Below are 19,947 nucleotides of genomic sequence, written 5' to 3'. Positions count from 1 at the left end.
ACAACCTAGTATGAGAGCCTGTTCTAGTACACCCCCAAAACAAAATCAAGACTTTGTAAAAGAGCATAATAGGACCCCTTTAAAGTAATAAGATTAATATTAACCAGGCCAATCCATTAGTCCATATTTTGCAATTCTGGAGTACAATATTTAGTATATATTATGTCAAATTACCATTCATTCGATTTTAGCAACGTTAAGTTTCAATTGCATTATACCATATACATTTTCAATACATGTTGTATGTATTAGGGATTGATGAATGCAGTTGTGTATGAGATCAGAGAGGTCCTCACTCTGATCTGGTTCTTCAGCTGCTCGGCCTCCTGGCGTAACTGGTCCAGTTCACTCATTTTCCTCTTCTAAAGCTCTGCCTCACTCCTACTGCCGGGACACGTTCTGATCTACAGCAGAGAAAAAGAGAGAGAAAACATTAAGGACCCAATTCCAATTTGAAGGTTATCCCTTCAAAAGATATTAACAGGAGGGATATCTGGCCTTTAGTCTGAATTTCCTGTTTTAAAACAATTAAACTGGTCTCAACATCAGATATGGAAACACCCATACTGTTCACACTAATATCGCACACTAGCTGCATCTACAAGAAGAACACTCAGTCTGCATTTACCATGTCATGTAACATTGGATAATGGATCGCTAGTAGATTGTTTATCAATACACAAGGGTGTAAATTCAAGATCCCACCCCACCGCATTAGCTACTGAAAGCAACCAAAGAACCATTTCCTCTTGTGGTGAAATGAGTTGTTGCTCCTTAATGAAAAATGCAGAAGTACAATTAGAACAGCAGCAAGAAACGAGCTGCGTTCTGTCCTTTTATGATGTCAATAAACGGCAAAGGAAAAAAATTCCTTATCCTAAACTCTAGCATGAAATTTTTTTTTAAAGACAACATAAAATGGCATTTTATTTCCATAATGTGCCAAATTACAAGTGAAACAGGATATTCAATGAGAATGTAGGGCAGAACTCGATTTTATCCATTGGGAATTGATTGGATGATGAAAACTGGGCGCTACATCCAAAAATGGGGTCATGTGGTTGGAGGGAGGGACTGAAAAAAATTAAGAGCTTGATGACATCAGCTGAAAAGGAAAGTCGTTTCAAAGGCGGAGCAAGTCATTTATTTAAATGAACGATCATGCAAACAAACATCATGGGCATCAGGAATGTGAATTAGGAGAATAAATGGGGTCATTTTAATTAATTTAATCCAAAAGACTAATGGCAATCAACTATAATAGCTAGCATTAAAGGTTAATATGCTGCAATGTCCATACTGGGCAACTATTCTTTGTCTGGTTTCCAGGATGAAATGCTGATTCCAAACAGCGATTCCTTCATAAACATAACCCGATGCACTCTGAAACCCTTAAAGCCTGTCCGTTTTAATCTCGATTTAGAGCAAACGCACTCGACTGACAACAGCGAGTCCTTCTAGGCCAGCTCTCATCCTATTAGCGTTCCCAGCCCACAGCCGTGTTTTCATACCTCTCTCTCCACAGTGTCATTGACATAATCCTGGGACGCGCTTGATTCAGTTCCTTCAGGCAAATCCAGTTAAGACACACCGGGGACACTGATCGGAAGAGCAGCACCTATCCTGCTGACCCAAATCCTTCATGCGCTCAGACAAATGGCTGATGAAGGCAGCTGTTTTAATGGGCCAACGGAGTGTATGTATCTAACGCTGGAGAAAGGCAGCTAATGATGGGATTAATTTTAGAGGTACGTGAAGAGCAAGGAAAGGATCTTAAAGCTGCGGGAGATGCAATGGCGGACAAAGGTTTCAAGTTAATGCAACTGTGGCACATTCGCGGTCATGTGCACTGCAATATGCTGTTACTCCACCGATATACTGAGGAAGATTTGGATGAGCAACCAAGGCCAAGTTGCATTTATGGTTGATTCATTTAAGTACATACTATTTCTGATAGCATATTACTACTTTAAGGTGCTGGTGCATACAAAAAAAAAAGCTTTTTAAATGCATAAACATTAACTTTGGCCCTTTAGCAGGCAACTGAACAACTCAAAACATTTTTTTTTTTTAAATGCCATTTTGCACATCCAATACTGTTTAATGTTCTACAAATGAGTGAATTGACCATTCTAGGCCAACATCGTATGACCTACTTTAGAAAAGAGTCATGAAAAATGACTTTTAATTTAAATATAGACCAATTTGCAGCTGCACAATATCTCGATTCTCAAGCAGCTGTCATCTTTCCCATTAGCCTGGTCTTAGTCGTCCCGATTTGAGCAAGATAAATGCAGGTTCAAGCTTGAGCAAAGACTGACTAGAAGAACATCAAGACCAGGGAAGTGCTGATGGGAGAAAGGATGAAGAAATGATGACAATTACACTGCATGGGTCAGCTGAGGGCCGTCAGGCAATGATCAATACTTTTGAGTGATATTAGCACTACATAACAGAGAAGCCACACATACGCTTGTTACTCCCAGAAGTCTGTGGTCGGGCAATCTAACTGGAGCACTAAAAATTTGGTTGGATCCATTTCCTGTAATTGCCATTGCCCTCTGGTGCATTATGCCATGTCCTAATTGTGAAATCAATGGTTCCATATTTGAAAAGTGAAAGTCGGCTGCGTGAACGAGCAAGGCGTATATGCTACCAGAAGAAAAATCTCTCCAACATTTCTCGACAGTTTTCTTGAATGTCACCCAATGAAAGAATTAAGCATCCCATATAAACAGTTAAAAAACATTTGGGAAGTTACACGCATAGCAAACATAGCTCAAAAACTGATAAAGGCAGGCAACCGATAAGAAAACATACTTAAAATTCAACAAGACTAAGGATATTGTCTTAGCTTACAGAAACAAAATACTTAAAAGTATGTTGATGACGACAAGCACTTGCAAGTAACTTCCTGCTACTTGATGAGAAATTCCTGAGACACCAGAATCACTGTCATGTGGCCGAGACCTTTAAAAGTTCCTTAAAGTTTCAGGTTATACTCTGAATTTCTTACCTTACGCGGCTTGCACAAGGCTCCTTGTGTTTGACAGCCAGAAAATGTTTCTCTTGGTGAACGTCTTATCCTTTCCAATACACTTGCTTCTTCCTGATTGGCTGACCTCTTAAATGGGCCTGCATCAAGACAATACGCCTAAGTCCTCTAATCTTGCTGATCAAAATGACATGGTTACAAAAGGTAAGTCCCTCATCTCACCTTCAGTACAGCACAGCTACTCAACCCAACATGAATACTACTAGAGAGGTGCCAGTATGAAAAATTTGGTGGATATGGATAGCGATTACTATTTTTATTTGGTCAATACCTGAACAATGGTCTATATTAAATATAAATATTTCTTTATTTATGCATATAAAGAGTCCACTGCTTAAATTGGGGAAAAAAACTAATATTACTGGCATTTAATATCAATCCAAACTATGTCCAAATATCAAGCCAATAAATGTAACTATCTATGCTTTGATATCACAGCATAGAAAAGCTTAAACTGAAAAAAGGCCCTGATATTATAACAAAAGCAGAAAAAGCATTATTTTCTTAGAAAACAGCATAGAACAAAAAGCAAAAAATAAACTCAGATATTTAAAATGAACTCAGATATTAACAGCTTTCAATATTGACCTAATCAGGCTAATGCAGATCACTTTTAACAAGTAAAACAAAATAAACAGCTGATGACCATTTATTAACTATTATTCCATTGAAAACAAGAAATGGAAATAATAAGCCTGGATATTACAGGCTTACAGTGCCAGATTAATCAGGACAATGCTGATCATTTAAAAAGGAAGATACAGCACAAATATTGGCCGAAACTAATATTGTCATCACAAACACAAACATGATGTAGTTCAGTGTTACAAAGCCACATCATGAGCGGGGTTCACCTTTTATTGTCTGCCGAAATGAAACTTCATTATGCACAAATACTGAATATTATGTGCCAAAGACCAGAGTATAAGATAGCACAAAGCAAAGTCGAAAAGTTGAATGCAGTAAGGCATCAACATATGTGCTAGCAGAGCTCAATCTCACCCTCTCAACAAACACTTGATCAGAGTCAGCTGACTGCAGGACAAAAAGAGAGCTGTAAGAAATGGCCTAAAGATTCCACAGACTGCGTATACACAGGTCACTTTAGGGCAAATCTTTCTTAGATCCTTTTAGAAAACATTTATTTCACAAAACCCTTTGTAAATGATCCAAACACACTAAAAATGTTTAACTTGATAACGCACGCCGCCGCCGATTTCCAAACAGAACTTTATTCCATCAACATAAATTACTCCAACTGCTGGAGGATGATGCGGCTTATTAGGCATTAACAGAAGAAAAATAAAATGCATATCGCTAAAGCTGGATCACAGGAAAGACAGTAACCAGCACTATCACTATCCAAGCCTGTAATCCTAAAAGCTAAAATCCACGTACAGTAAATCTGTAATCCCTCTCAGCGTCACTCATGGAAAAACAGCTGTCCGGAGCTGGGCTTGCAGTCTAAGAATTTGTGGGACTGTTTTAAGTCCTTGCACTATGCATTCAACAAAATACTGAACTTTTGCTAATTGTCTTATTATTGACTTCCACATATTTTATGCGGAAAAGACAAGTTGCTGCGGATCCACGTCACAGGAATCGCCTTTCTGGAAAACTTCACAAATTTAGGAGAAAGATACAGTGGTTTTACATGAACAATCTCAACATCTGAATGACAAATGGGTGTCAACATGAATAAAAAAAAGGATATTCAGAAACTCCATTATCTGAACAGAAATCAATTTTGCCATCACAGCCCGCCACTTATCAGCTTCTAAGGCGTCCAATGGGAATCAAACTGATGCTTTTAGTTACCCACAATTACAAAAATAAATCAATGTGTGTGTATTCAATACCAAATTGTCAAGCAAACAATGCATATCATAAGTAAGCCATTCAAGAAGGATTTCCAAAATGTCAATGCATATGGATTACAAATAATGTGTTAGTAGATATAATGTTAAATTAAAAATCAACATTGAATATAATGAATATAACAAATAAACTCAAGGGAACCAACTCTGATGGACAAAAAGCAGGATGTTTGCCTGGCTTTCACAACTATAAAAATCAATATTTGCAGTGCAGCACCCATTTTGCGTTCGTTTTAAATTGATAAACCATATACATTCGCATTACCTAAACACAGCATGCCATTGTGAGCGTTATGTGCACGTTAATACACAAATCTCTACAGATAAAACACCAACAGAAGTGCAGAGCACCGAATAACACAAGCTGAAATCAAAAATGCGTTTGATGTGTTAACGATTACGTCACGACGCACTCGAAATACTATTAAATACGCGATTATTTCACAACTCGTTTGGCGTAAAATGATGTACGTGTAGCTTTAGTGCACTAGACACGTAAAGAGCGTTTCATTCCAAAATGCATCGAAATGTTTACCAAAGCTCGTTTTTAAAACAAATCGCCGTGCTTACAGCGGAACGGTGCATTTCCTCGCCGTTTCAGTGGGTTAAAGCAACGGCAAGCTGATATGAGTGCGGAGAGGGAAGCCGGAGAGAGGCTACGGACGCCATCTTGTTCTTGGGCCCCACATTGAAGAATACATTGATTGCGTTTATTTATTCACGATCGGTGTTCCTTTATCTAAATGCCAGCAAAGAGAAAGGCAAACTCGATCGGCAGGGGAAAAAAGGAGGGGGCGCAACATATTTATCCCATAGCCTATATTCCCCCGACCAATCCCTTAGTAGTGACCTCAATACGGAGCTGCTCGCCCGTTCTTAAAATATTCCAGCAGCGATAATAAAGGCCATCAGGCTCCATTCATTTCGCGTATCTGAAGAGCTGCAGCGCTTTTTGCGGCATTACTGTGATAAATGTTGGCCGGTTCGCAGGAGAAAACGCATTTAACATGGCTTTATCATCGACAAAAGCAGTTAGGGAGGATCGTAGTGGAGCATCACTGAGATGTCGGGGAGGGAGGCAGTGCACCTATGTACCTGACCAGCCGGGCCTTTTAAATAGAGACTTGTACGTTACATAGTTAAGGAAATCCAATGAGGTTGTTTTAAAGACTAGTTAAAAGCAGCAGTGCACGCTTAATGCAATAAAGACAAACACTTACACGCTAAGTCGCTTATATGCAAACTGGGATACAGGTCAATTGGACTCGTGTAATAAATCCATTTGCACGTAAATATATAAATAAAACACGAAAGAATAGCTTGGAATATTCAGCCAGATGGTCCCGATTGTGATACACAATCGGGTGAACAAATAAATGACTAATCTTTATTTACCGACTGCAATTCACATCAAGTAGAAGGCAATGTCTTAACCAGCATTTGGCGAGCAAAAAAATCCTCGATTCTTTAACACAGAGGAAGGCCTAGCAGGGTTGAAAAGCCGAATATTTTGCCAGCAGAAGCTCCAGTAATTAGCCAGTTAGCTTACAGACCAGCCTCTCAACCAAAACCCCTACCACCCTTGCCCAAAATCGACCTTTAGTGCTTCTAAAACACCCCTAACCACCACACAGCCGGTTTCTCACAATCCTCAATCGGTTTGATTTCTGAGGTAACTTAACGTTAACGCCGTCTTTAGGCGCTAACGTTAGCAAGCTGACTCGCGCAAAACGGCCTCCAGTGAAGTCGGCCGACACCATTCGCGCTATATTAACAAAACGAGCGATTAAATGCACCAACGAAATCGCAATAAGTGCAAATAACTGTTCGAATTGACTGTTTTTGGTCAATTTGCCTGGCATTGTGTATGTAAATCGGTCGGCTAGCCGCTATCTGCGCCTCACCCCACCCCCTTCATTCTCTATGGTGACCAGCATTTTATCCAACAAATTTATCCGTTTTAAACGAGACAACCAGTTCCACACACTTGAAATAAGCATTTAGTGTTCCATACCTGTTCTCAGTCGTAAATGGCCGTTGTTTATATGGCATTGACCGAAAAAAACGACGGTGTGGCTGTCAAATCCACGCATCAACGAACAAGACGAGCTAGCTCGCTAACTAGCAGCGGGAGAAGTACCGAGTCCACTGCCACAGCGACAAAACTCGCTCCAGCGGGCAGGAAATGAGCCTGTTTGAGGGGGGATCTCAACTGCGATGAAAAACTGCACTCATAAATGTCCGATTGCAGACTTTGGTCAACGAATAAATCCGTCGGTGGCCACTTCCCGTTGCCTTCCTTGAAGGAGCACTTCTCTCCAGTTCAGTTCACCTCTCATCCGGCCATCAGACGGAGATGGGCGCGGTAACCCTGCAGTCTGCTCTGGGAAACCCCACGCCGCAGCGAGCGAGAAGAGCCGCGCTCTTACGCAGGAATGGAATTGACAGAAACATTTCCAAGCCAATTTAGCAACATTTGTACACACAGCTGCACGTCTTTCTACTGCTATTTGCATCGAAATGTTGTCATTATAAAACAGATATACCATTATAACAAACGTATAAAATACACCCGAGCACAGACTTTAAGACTGGGGCTAGTTGTCACACTTTTTCAGAATCAGATCATAATCAGAAAGAGCTTTATTGCCAAGTGTGCTTACACACACAAGGAATTTGTCTTGGTGACAGAATAAGCTTCCAGTGCACAGACAGAATGACAAGTGACAAGACACAGATAACAAAATAAAAAAGTGATTAAAAATAAATATGTGAAAACAATAGACAATATATTTTACTCCAGACAATATTTTTCTGTTTATCTTAGGAAGTCAGTTTTTAGGCACACATCTTAAAGACTACAAAAGGCAATTGAACATTTCCACCGTTGTCATAAAAAAAAAAAGATATTTAACAAATGTGGGCCTTTTGTGACAACATGCCCCAACGGGAGACTGCCATTAAAAAAAACATTTAAATCTACCTTGATTATATAGTAGGCAAACTAACAAACGAATACCGACGCATTGCATTACTTATGAGACATGGTACCAATACCATGTTTAACAATAACAAGTACTAAAATACTACAATGTACAATGGCACTATACCTCCCATTAGAAGCATCACTTTATTGCATTGAGAATCATAATTTCAGCAGCCTTCAAACTAAATTAAAACTTTTATTTTTGTTTTGAATGAATGAATGAATGAATGATGCATTTATATAGCGCTTTACTGTGTATTGTTGTACACCCAAAGAGCTTTACAATCATGTGGGGGGTCTCTTTTTTGAACTAGGTGTTTGAGAGCAGCATTTGACATGTGACAACTAGCCCCATTCTTTTTATATAACAACAACAAGAGAGAGGACAAAATGAACTAAACTTCTAATAGTGGAGGAAAAGCTTTAATTTAGTTTGAAAGCTGTTGAAAGTGATGCTTCTAATGGGTAGTAGTGCCATTGTACATTGTAGTACTTTTAGTACTTGTTAAACATGGTTTTACAATGGTACCATGTCTCATGAGTCATGCAGTGCGTTGGTATTCGTTTGTTAGTTTGTTGACCATCACTGACCAATGTATTTGCATTGTATTTCAAGGTACTTCAAAGAATACCCTGGTATTATGTACCATGTACAAAAACAAACCAATAATACCATGGCAATTTAAAGGGACAGTTCACCCAAAAATGAAAATTATGTCATTAATTATTCAGCCTCATGTCGTTCCAAACCCGTAAGACATTCGTTCATCTTCAGAACACAAATTAATTTCCCTTTAACAGTTCTTTTAGTGTTGAAATGAGGAATTACAGGAACGTCAAGCAATTATGTGATGCTTTTTGAGAAGTATTTTCATCAATTACATGGTGACAATGAGAGGAGCTTTGGTAAAATTATCCAGAACTTCTTTTTAGTTAACTCGATTTTGGGCCCCGAGTCATTAGTGTTTCACAGTGACACGGTGTGATGAATATATATAACATGAAACAAATGTTCTGCTTCTCTTTTCAGCTGACATCACGACTCTTTTTTTTCATCCTTTGCTCTCAAACCACCTGTCATAAAGAGAAGATTAAATGTCCAGTCCATTTCCAATGGATAAAATCAGGGTTTTTTTTGCACCAAATATCCTGTTTTATTCAGAAATATGTCACAATATGAAAGTAAAATGATTGCTAATGCCATTGCATGTTGACTTTAATGTACTTAAAGGGTTATTTGACATATATTTTACATTAGACAGCTGGAATTAGTCAAATAACATCCTGTTTGGTGAAAAATATTGTTTTGACCTTCATGCTGTTAATATAATCTGACTGAACATTTAACACAATAAAGTTAATTTCAGACTTTAATGTGAATTAAGAGGGAAAACATGCTTAGGCTATTTGTTAGGAAGTAAAATATAATTTCTGATTTTGATAATGACCTATATGGTTGAATCTAAACCTCACAAAACCATGTCTGGGTCATGATACTATGCAATTTTCATATTCATTAAAAACCATCAATATTTATTTTATATTATACTATTTAATATCACTGGTGCTGTATATTACATAATCTAAAATTATACTAATTGACTAAAATGATTACTAAAACCAAGTTGTTCTTTTGTTTTTTTTAATTAATGAATTTCTTATGTTGGCCTCTGTAAATAAACAACAAAAATAATGGATGTCTAAAATCCATCAGTTTTTCAAATACCAACTTTTACACTCAAATTGCTACGTATATAATATAATGTGTAATAAACAATTTAAAACTAAAGTATTTTTACTATTTTCTGGTGCTGGCCCACCTGAAGGACATTACTGGACCCTTACTGGCCATCCATCTCATGAACACTTGACAATAACTGTGGAACACACACTATTTACTCACTCATACACTTATTTATCTAACACACATACTCAGTCTACATTTCAATTTGCACATAATATACCTGTACATACAACTGTCTATTGTTCTATACCTGTACATACAATCGTCGATTTGTATATTTTTTATTCCTTATTTTACTTGTTCTATTTTTTTTATTATTATTTTTTTTATTATCTGTGTTTTTTTGTTCTGTCACTGTCATTCTGTTACACTGTGGAAGCTTCTGTCACGAAAACAAATTCCTCGTATGTGTAGACATACCTGGCAATAAAGCTCATTCTGATTCTGATTCTAATTCTGATTCTATAGAAATGGAAGGGATATGAAATCATTCATGGATAAATGAAGTAAAAAAAATTGCATATAGTACACTGAGTGTTGCTTGCATGTATTATCTTATAACTAAGGATTATATTTACTCTGTATCTCCTCCTCTTAGCATGTTAGACAGTTAATTTGAGAGTAGTTTGGCTTGTGTTTCATAAACAGACAAATAAGAGGATTAGAGTGGATCAGCACTAATGCATTGTCACCGGTAGAAGGCAGCGTTGGCCAGAAAGATATTTTTAATAGCATATGGACGACGCCATCTGCAGATTGTGTACTACAATGAACACATGACAGTGGCATTTTAATTGTTACAAAACATTAGGCAACGGATGTGCTTTAGTCTTCGGCCCACTTTTAGAATGACATCATTCATAATCCATCCATCTTTTGGATTAATTTTAGTCAACAATTCATTTCATACAGTTCATACAGTGGCTAGCACTTAGCATCAACACATATGTTGGATAAAAGGCACTTTAGTAATATGAATGTTTAATACTGATATTAAAATATTGTTTTGACTGGTAAAGGCACCTTTAAAGGTGAAGGCTGCAGGGTTTTAAAGGCGCTGTACCATGAAAGAGACTAAAAAAATCAGGATGCAGAACGCAGAGCCTTGTTTGATGAGGAGGTAAAGGCTACACTGAAACACCCTCAAACTTTGCCATCAAACAAAGTAATATTTTGCATGTTTTTTTTTATTTTTTTATTTTATTAACGAAATAGCACTTGACTTGAGAACAAGCAGAAGCACTAATAAATTATATTCAATAAATAATAGTATAACCTAATTTAATTTTGTATGCCTACAATGAACAAGTAAACAAATTACTAATTTGTAAAAAAAAAATACTTTTACAAATTATTACAAAAATATTATTTAATTCGCTTTAATAATTCTCTTTAAAACACTTAGGTATTAAAATATTACAATATTTATACCGTTATTATCAGTACTAGGCTTATTAATAAAATGGGATAATTTTTTCCTTCACTGATCAATTTTCTGACATTAGATATTTTGTTTATTTCAATAATATTATAATTATATAAATTAATTAAAAACATACAGTATATCATTATGTACGTCATAAATTTTAACTTAATTGAAAATTGTTGTAGTTTTCATAATGAAAATGATGCCAGGAGCATTAAGATTTTGCATTGTGAAATTTTCATGACAGCATTATACAGTGTATATCTATATTTTATGTTAAATATATATTAACACTATATTATTGTTTAGAATTGTTTAGATATGTAATATGTTTTATTATATATACATATATACAGGTGCATCTCAATAAATTAGCATTCTAATTTATTGAGATGCACCTGTATGTATATATATATATATATATACACACACACACACACACACACACATTTTTGTATAGAGAGAGAACGAATTGGGTGGTTCTTGTGCCATTCTTATGTTAATTATATATTAACATAATATATACATCTAAACAATTAAACATACATCTTTAGAAAGAAAACAGAAGTGACCCTGACATGTTCCTGACACATTAATTAATAATGAATTAATATTGAATAAAACAACTAAAATTAACTACAAAAATGCTTTTCCATAAACGTTTGAGACCCTAACCATCACTCATAACACATCTCACCTCAGTTCACATAATGCACATGTGAGACAGCAAGGGGTTAAAATCCCTGAACTCTCTTCCCTGGGAACATTCCCAGCATCTGGTGTGTCCAACCATTAAATCCTGTAGTCATCCTTGCTAAACTAGACAGACAGCCAGACGAGCCAATCACAGCCTACAGCTGCACCACAGCCATCCAATAGCAGTTCAGGAAAGGAGGAGGGACATTGCTGGATCACATAGCTTGGGTTTGTAGCATCCTTGTAGCTCCTCAAGTCTGGTCTTTGAATAAAATGCTATGAAAGAAAACCAGAAAACAGCTGAGAAGGAAGAAACGAGACGTGATTTTGTACGGAGGGAGAAAATGTGGTGAACACAGGGACCTAGAGGGGAAAAACATTTCAATTTACAGCCTCTCAGCTGCTCTGTTCTAGCTGAGGAACGAAGGAGGAGGGGTGAAAGGAGAAATTCCCTCTCCTTTTTTCCATCGGCTGCCTGGAAAACCTTGGAAGGACATCAGCCGTGGCCACATTTCTTCATGAACAGGTCAGTGTCTCTCATATCAGCAGCCTTTGACAAGAGACAAACAGTTTCTTATTAGACCTCAGCTTATTTACACTCGTTTTACACTTTTTAAATGCTCGATACAATTCAGTTCATGCAGAAAAACAGATTTATAACTGATAAGGCAAAGGAGCAGGCATGTTATTTTGGTGTCTTTGTAGGTATGTCTATCTTTGTCTTGTGGTGGCCTCTGATTGGTCGAGGAGGCAGGCTTAAGAGAGCCCAGAGCGTTCTGATTGGCTGAGGCACTAACATGTTCTTCATTAAGCGTGCAGACTGTTTGTGAACGTCGCACAGTGACGAGACAGAGCGTTCACCCTAAATGATTATGTAAGAAGATAATTAACCCCTCAAATACACAGATTACTGGGATCGACTGCAGATATTTCTGTCTCCTGTGTTTGAATGTCCTTTGACAGGGAAAAAGATGAGTAAACAGGAAGACACGGACCTGTAGGAGTTTTGACTACTGTTGTTGACAATTTCAGTGTTTCTAAACAAACTTGCAATGGAAGTCTATAGAGCAATGCACTGCACCAGGATCGATTCAAAATACATAATGTACTTTTGAAAGTACATGCAAAAATTACATGTGAACATAAAATAAAATCACAAAAATTACTTGCCTGTGCAAAGTTATATCTTACATAAGACCCCAAAATGATAAATTACTCCTGTGATGACAATAAAAAGGGGTGAATTTGTATAATAAGTGCAAGGACACTAGAAAGGGATGTGACATCTGAAAAAAAAAAAGTAGTGTTTACATACAGCAAACTTCATCCAGGAATTGATGCATAATAGATGATTTAGATTTGAACAACTCAGTTAACACATTGTGCACGGAAGAATCATTCAAAGTGCTTTAAAGAAAACGGAAGCTGCATATTTCTGCTTTTAAACACTTTGGTTTTGTAGATGCGTTACTGGAAAGGTAGTTTTTGCTTATTTATACATACCGAGGGACCAGCTGAAATTACTGTTTGTGGTCAGGGCATCAAGCTATAAATAAAGCTATTCATTAAAAAAGAATATGAAATAAAAGTCCTAAAATTACTAAAACTGAAATAAAAATGAAAGCTATATAGGAATATATATATAAAAAAGAACTGTAGTAAACAACTTAAACTCAAATTTAAACTGAAAGTCTAAAATAAAAGCTCATTCAAAATATTCATGAATACTTTATAAATAATACTAAAAAAACACTGGTTTTAGCTGATTGCTGTGGTATTCTGGGTATTGCTATAGGTAATTACTTACTGGTTAAAATGATAAGAGTCCAAGAGTGAAATTCTGGTCTTTTCTTAGTGTTCAGGGTTTGTTCAAATCACTTGTACTAAGTTTGCCTTCGCAAACAACATTCAATTTTCCCGATCATCTAAAATATGCAAGTGTGTGAATATATGAGAAAACCGAGTCAGCTTGTCAGTTGCAGGTGGCCTGGGGCCTGTTGTTAGAAAGTGAGAGAGAAACAGCGAGGGAAAGTAAGAGCACATCTGTGTGCATCTCTTACGAAACGCATCTCTTTCAACGTGAACCGTGTTTCTGGGTACTTGCCTTCCTAGGTACAGTATCAGACTTGTGCTGTCTCTGTTTCTCTCTCTGTGCCACCCTTTACCCACATCCTGCCACGACACACACTGCTGCCCGCTGCTGCAGGGAGGGAGAAAACTACGTAACGGCAACAAAAACGCACACACAACCACTTTCAGGAGAGCTATGCGTGAATCTCATGTAAAAATGTCCAATTGAAATTTCACTTCAAATGAAAAACAATAAAAAAGATATTATGTAAAACATATTAGGAGAATTAAAATGACAATTCTGTCATCGTTTACTTGCCTTGATGTATTTCCAAACCTGTATGATCTCCCTCCTTCTGCAGAACACAAAAGAAGATATTCTGGGTGAATTATTCCTTCAAGATCTTTTTCATCGTCATGAAAATTACGTACATTTTCGTCCCAATTTTTCATTATTCTGTTTTTTTATTTTTTTATTTCAAGCATTCTCTCTTAATTTCTTTTTACATTACAGTAGGGAGATGTTTTTGCATGACACAAAATATGAAAAGAAAATGTGTTTAGGTTGCTATTAAAAAAATATTAAAATGGTATTAAAAAGAAGCTTGGTTTTGTGGTGAAATATTACACTGTCACATTCAGACATACACACTTGCATACATACAGTACCGTTCAAAAGTTTGGGATCCATAAGATTTTATTAATGTTTTTGAAAGATGTCTCTTATGCTCACCAAGGCTGCATTTAGAATATACATTTTGAAAATACAGTAAAAACAGTAATATTGTGAAATATTATTACAATTTCAAATAAATGTTTTCTATCTGAATATATTTTAAAATGTAATTTATTCCTGTGATACAAAGCTGAATTTTTAGCATCATTACTCCAGTCTTCAGTGTCACATGATCCTTCAGAAATCATTCTAATTTGCTGATTTGCTGCTCAAGAAACATTTCTGATTATTATCAATGTCAGCTGTGCTGGATTCTTTGAAGAATACAAATTCACAAGAACTGTACTTTACTGTCACTTTTTGATCAGCTTGATGCATCATTGTTAAATTAAAGTATTAATTTCTTTCATAAAAAAAATCTTACTGACCCCAACATTTTGAATGGTGTTGTATTTGCAGAATAAAATTAGCAGTATGTACAAAGTGGCACAAACTTTTTAACTGTACATGTCAAATTTAATATAAAAAAAGGGTGATCCCTGCCATCAAAAGCTGTTTATCTTTGTATATTTGTGTTGATCAAGCTAAATATTTATAAAAATTGTCACTTCTGGATGGAGGAATTTTTACAGTCATTTACTGTATAACTGTATGTCATTCTAAACCCATATGACTTACTTTCTTCTGTGGAACACAAAAGGAGATGTATTATAATAAATTATACTCACACTGCTTTGTCCATACAACAAAAGATTGGACGAAAAGCATCATAAATGTATCATAAAAGTAGTCTGACTCATGCACAATATTCTTCAGAACAGAGTTTTCAAAATTCAAACAATAGCTTTGTGTGAGGAACACACCAAAATTTGAATTTCAAGTAAAATGTTCAGCAAATAGCAAAGTTATCATGTGGCTTCAAAAGAATTCCATTCCATGACTTACAGAAAGTCATACAGATTTGGAATGATATGAAGGTGAGTAAATGATAGCTGAATTGTCATTTTTTGACATGCCCATTTAACTGCACAAGCAGCTCTTTGTGAATGGAGACAGGCTGCGGTTTAGGAGATTTCTACAATCTCATTCACATCCACCAAGATCTCAACTTTACTGTATAACTGTATGTCATTCTAAACCCATATGACTTACTTTCTTCTGTGGAACACAAAAGGAGATGTATTATAATAAATTATACTCACACTGCTTTGTCCATACAACAAAAGATTGGACGAAAAGCATCATAAATGTATCATAAAAGTAGTCTGACTCATGCACAATATTCTTCAGAACAGAGTCTTCAGAATTCAAACAATAGCTTTGTGTGAGGAACACACCAAAATTTGAATTTCAAGTCAAATGTTCAGCAAATAGCAAAGTTATCATGTGGCTTCAAAAGAATTCCATTCCATGACTTACAGAAAGTCATACAGATTTGGAATGATATGAAGGTGAGTAAATGATAGCTGAATTGTCATTTTTTGACATGCCCATTTAACTGCACAAGCAGCTCTTTGTGAATGGAGACAGGCTGCGGTTTAGGAGATTTCTACAATCTCATTCACATCCACCAAGATCTCAACAGCAGATTCTCCTATTCTCTATTTTAAGCGTCGAACCTCGTTCCTGCCTCCAGCCTCCAGCCCCCACATCCACAAACGCACATACACACAGATCCTAACGGTTTGTAATGTGGAAGGAAGCTTGCGGTTTGCCAACTGTATCTTAAAAGCTCACACATCCATATGTCGTCCACAGGGTTTGTACTCGTGTACTCACACACACACACACACACACACGCACACACACTCATGCCACAAACCCACACATTCAGTCAAGATCATGCAATCACACACAGATTTTCTCACTGATAGAGCCGCTGCTTTCCAAACATGAATGTCTAAAATTCCCTTTTTCCCTTTGTGAGTTTCTAATCGAGTGGGTGCTTTCAAATACAGTGACTAAAGTTTTAATAATGTTTCTTAATTCAATCTCAGATGTTCATAAAGAGATAGAAAACTTGGGTTTAGCATTTTCTTTTAGGAGTAACACTATGTCTTTTAAAACACCTCATTTTGACCAAATCCCATCTTTTGCAGAGTGTTTGGGGTCAGTAAGATGTTTTGAAAGAAATTTATACTTTTAGTCAGCAAGGACACATTAAATTGATCAAAAGTGACAGTAGAACAGTCTTGAACTTTCTATGCATCAAAGAATCCTGAAAAAAAAATCAGTTTCCACAAAAATGTGAAGCAGCACAACTTTAACATTGATAATAGCCTAATCAGAAATGTTTATTGAGCAGCAAATCAGCATATTAGAATGATTTCTGAAGGATCATGTGACACTGAAGATTGGAGTAATGATGCTGAAAAATCACAGAATTAAATATATTCAGATAGAAAATGACTATTTTAAATTGTAATATTTCACAATATGACTGTTTTTATTTTGTTTTTGATCACATAAATGCACCCTTGGTGAGCAGAAGAGACATTAAAAAATCTATATATTTTCATGTATGAAGACCCAACATGTATACTGTGAAAAATAAAAAAAATTATAGTATGTGTAAATTATGATCTGGAAAACATTTATGCTTCTAGGTTACACTTTTTTTTTTCTACCCACCAGCAAAATATATTTAGATACACAAACCTGAAAAGAAAGAAATCTATGGCTGTCAACAGAATAAAATAAAATGATTATTCCCATTATTTTCAGTCTTCAGAAAGATTGAAAATAAAATCTAAAAATGAAATATACGTATAAAGTGTCATAATATTTATTTACTTTTATTATCCTTTTTACAATTTCATTGTATTCTCGGTTTTTCCTATACTTTTCCATAGACCCACTAGCTGCCTATTTAGGTAGGTTACCAGTCAGTATGTTAGCTCACTATGTTTAAAAACAAAGCCAAATTGTATCTATCAATCTAACATCAAATGTTCTTTCACAGGATTCTTGCAGGAGTTCAGGATCAGCTGAGCGTCATGGCCGAGGCCTGCTGGAGGACTGAATCCCTTTAGGGTTGCCTTCAAAGCGCACTCGTCATCCTGCAAGAACCATGTCTCTGCCCACCACCAAACCCGATATGTTCACCTCCACCCAAACCCTGACCCCGTTCCCAGCCCCTACACTCTCCCTCACCACCTTCATTCCCGTTCTCACAAGTTCAGCAGAGCCCAGAACTGAGCCGGAGAACGTGACGTTCAGGACCACCTTCCGCTCCGTCATGACGTCCGTCAACGAGACCAGCCTGAACTCCACACAGCTGCCCGTGGCGTCGGTGGAGGGCGCCGGGATGGGGATGGTGCTCGTGCCCTTTGGCATCATCACAGTCATTGGGCTGGCTGTTGTCGTGGTGAGCGAACTCGATGATAATGACAACATTAATTACCCCAAATTTTGTAATTTGCTGAAAACACCTCAAATAAGATTATTATAAAAGGCATTATAAAAGTCTGTACTGTCAGTTTTGATCGACAAAACTGACAGTACAGACTTTTATAATGCCACAAAAGATTTCTATTTCAAATAGGCTACATGCAATTCTTTGAAACTCCTTAAAGAATCCTGATAAAAAAATTATCAGTTTCCACAAAACATTATTAAGCTGCACAACTGTTTTCAGCACTGTCTGATAATAATCAGAAATCTTTCTTGATGCGTGACGCTAATCTGCGGTGATTGGTCGATTGGTCCCATTTTCATTTCATCATGTCTGTAATGCCTGATAAAGCAGCGTTTGTGAGCGCAGTACTGCTTTGTGCACAGCGTTACCGGGGAAACCGCTATTTTTACCGCTCCAAAAGCTGCACCTAGTGGCAAAGAATGAATTTGCATTTTCATTCAGACCAACACGAAAAGACCAACAAGTGGGCGGGCAATATGCTGATGTTATATAATATGCAATATGCTATGTTGACGTCAAAATGAAACGGCTTGGGATTCGTTTTAATAACGACTCATTTCAGTGATTCAGAGTCGACTCTTTCTTTTGAGAGACAATAACTTTATACACGGCGCACTTTGAGATTTAAAACTTTGCAGGATGTTTTCATTCACTTAGAGCTGTGTTACACACTGCATGAAAGGTCATTTTCAAAAATCCATAATACTTTAAAATATACTCAAATATAAAAGTATATATCAAGTTATTTTAAATTGTAATAATATTTCACAATATTACTGTTTTTACTGTATTGTTGATCAAATAAATAGTGACTGGAGAGCATAAGAGACTAATGAAATCTTATTGATCCCAAACTTTTGAAACTTTTTGAAGTTTTAGTTCATCTAAAAGTTTACTTTAAAGCGCATACACATATTTAAAATTACTCTTTCTCTTTTCTGACAAAATAATTGTCATGTAATTTACTGAAAGTCATACATAAATATTTTGGGTTATATGAGAATAGATGATAACACATTTATTTGACTAATACTACTTTAATTTCCATCATCACTGTAATCCTTCACACTTGATTATCATTGATTTTTTTGTGCTAATATTTGTTTACTTTAGACACGCTAGACTTTCTTGAACATTTAGATTTAAAAAGCCAGTTTAATTGATTGAGAATGTAATATGAAATTAGTATTACAATTCTGAATCTTACATAACATTTCTGCATTTTCTTCTCCTCACCAGCTTCTGTACATCAGGAAAAAGAAAAGGCAAGACTGAAAATCCCTTTTTGGTTCTAATTGGAACCCTCTGTTGTTTCCCACATAGAAGAGTGTCCTTAATGAAGCTGTGATGGTTTTTCTCTACAGGCTGGAGAAACTGAGACACCAGTTGATGCCCATGTATAACTTTGATCCAGCTGAAGAACAGGATGATCTAGAGCAGGAACTCTTGGACCACGGAAGAGACGGAAGCCCAGCAGGACCAAACTCCAAAGTAAGAGGACAACACCACATGGACAGATAGAACGATAGATAGATTCTGTTGAATGTGATACAAATGATACATGCAATATACAGTATCTCACAAAAATGAGTACACCCCTCACATTTTTGTAAATATTTTATTATATCTTTTCATGTGACAACACTGAAGAAATTACACTTTGCTACAATGTAAAGTAGTGAGTGTACAGCTTGTATAACAGTGTAAATTTGCTGTCCCCTCAAAATAACTCAACACACAGCCATTAATGTCTAAACCGCTGGCCACAAAAGTGAGTACACCCCTAAGTGAAAATGTCCAAATTGGGCCCAATTAGCCATTTTCTCTCCCCGGTGTCATGTGCCTCATTAGTGTTACAAGTCCTCAGGTGTGAATGGGGAGCAGGTGTGCTAAATTTGGTGTTATCGCTCTCACTCTCTCATACTGGTCACTGGAAGTTCAACATGGCACCTCATGGCAAAGAACTCTCTGAGGATCTGAAAAAAAAGAATTGTTGCTC

General features: G+C 36.5%; 2 protein-coding genes across 6 annotated transcripts in view; one reads left to right on the top strand and one right to left on the bottom strand.

Moving 5' to 3' along the window:
- gnb1b (guanine nucleotide binding protein (G protein), beta polypeptide 1b) overlaps nt 1-7,351 on the bottom strand; it is a 19,345-nt gene extending 11,994 nt beyond the window's left edge. For 2 of the 5 annotated variants that reach the window (XM_016457205.1, XM_016457208.1), the window contains exons 1-2: nt 3,017-3,111; nt 297-404 (exon numbers count right to left, since the gene is read on the bottom strand). In XM_016457205.1, coding sequence (XP_016312691.1) covers nt 297-353 — 57 coding nt within the window. In that variant the 5' untranslated portion in view covers nt 354-404; nt 3,017-3,111. Of the gene's footprint in view, nt 1-296; nt 405-3,016; nt 3,112-5,502; nt 5,585-6,946 lie in introns of those variants that run through there. The other 3 variants (XM_016457206.1, XM_016457207.1, XM_016457209.1) reach the window with 3 other exon arrangements.
- A 4,578-nt stretch (nt 7,352-11,929) lies between these two features.
- Nucleotides 11,930-19,947, top strand: part of cunh3orf18 (chromosome unknown C3orf18 homolog) — a 10,009-nt gene continuing 1,991 nt past the window's right edge. Inside the window, exons 1-4 of the mRNA XM_016457336.1 lie at nt 11,930-12,310; nt 17,493-17,897; nt 19,188-19,213; nt 19,313-19,439. Coding sequence (XP_016312822.1) covers nt 17,601-17,897; nt 19,188-19,213; nt 19,313-19,439 — 450 coding nt within the window. The 5' untranslated portion in view covers nt 11,930-12,310; nt 17,493-17,600. The remainder of the gene's footprint in view (nt 12,311-17,492; nt 17,898-19,187; nt 19,214-19,312; nt 19,440-19,947) is intronic.

This window comes from Sinocyclocheilus anshuiensis, unplaced genomic scaffold (genome assembly GCF_001515605.1).
Source record: "Sinocyclocheilus anshuiensis isolate Anshui unplaced genomic scaffold, SAMN03320099.WGS_v1.1 scaffold447, whole genome shotgun sequence".
Taxonomy (NCBI): Eukaryota; Metazoa; Chordata; class Actinopteri; order Cypriniformes; family Cyprinidae; genus Sinocyclocheilus; species Sinocyclocheilus anshuiensis.
Note: the sequence above shows the minus strand (reverse complement) of the source record. Positions and strands in the feature narration are given on the sequence as shown.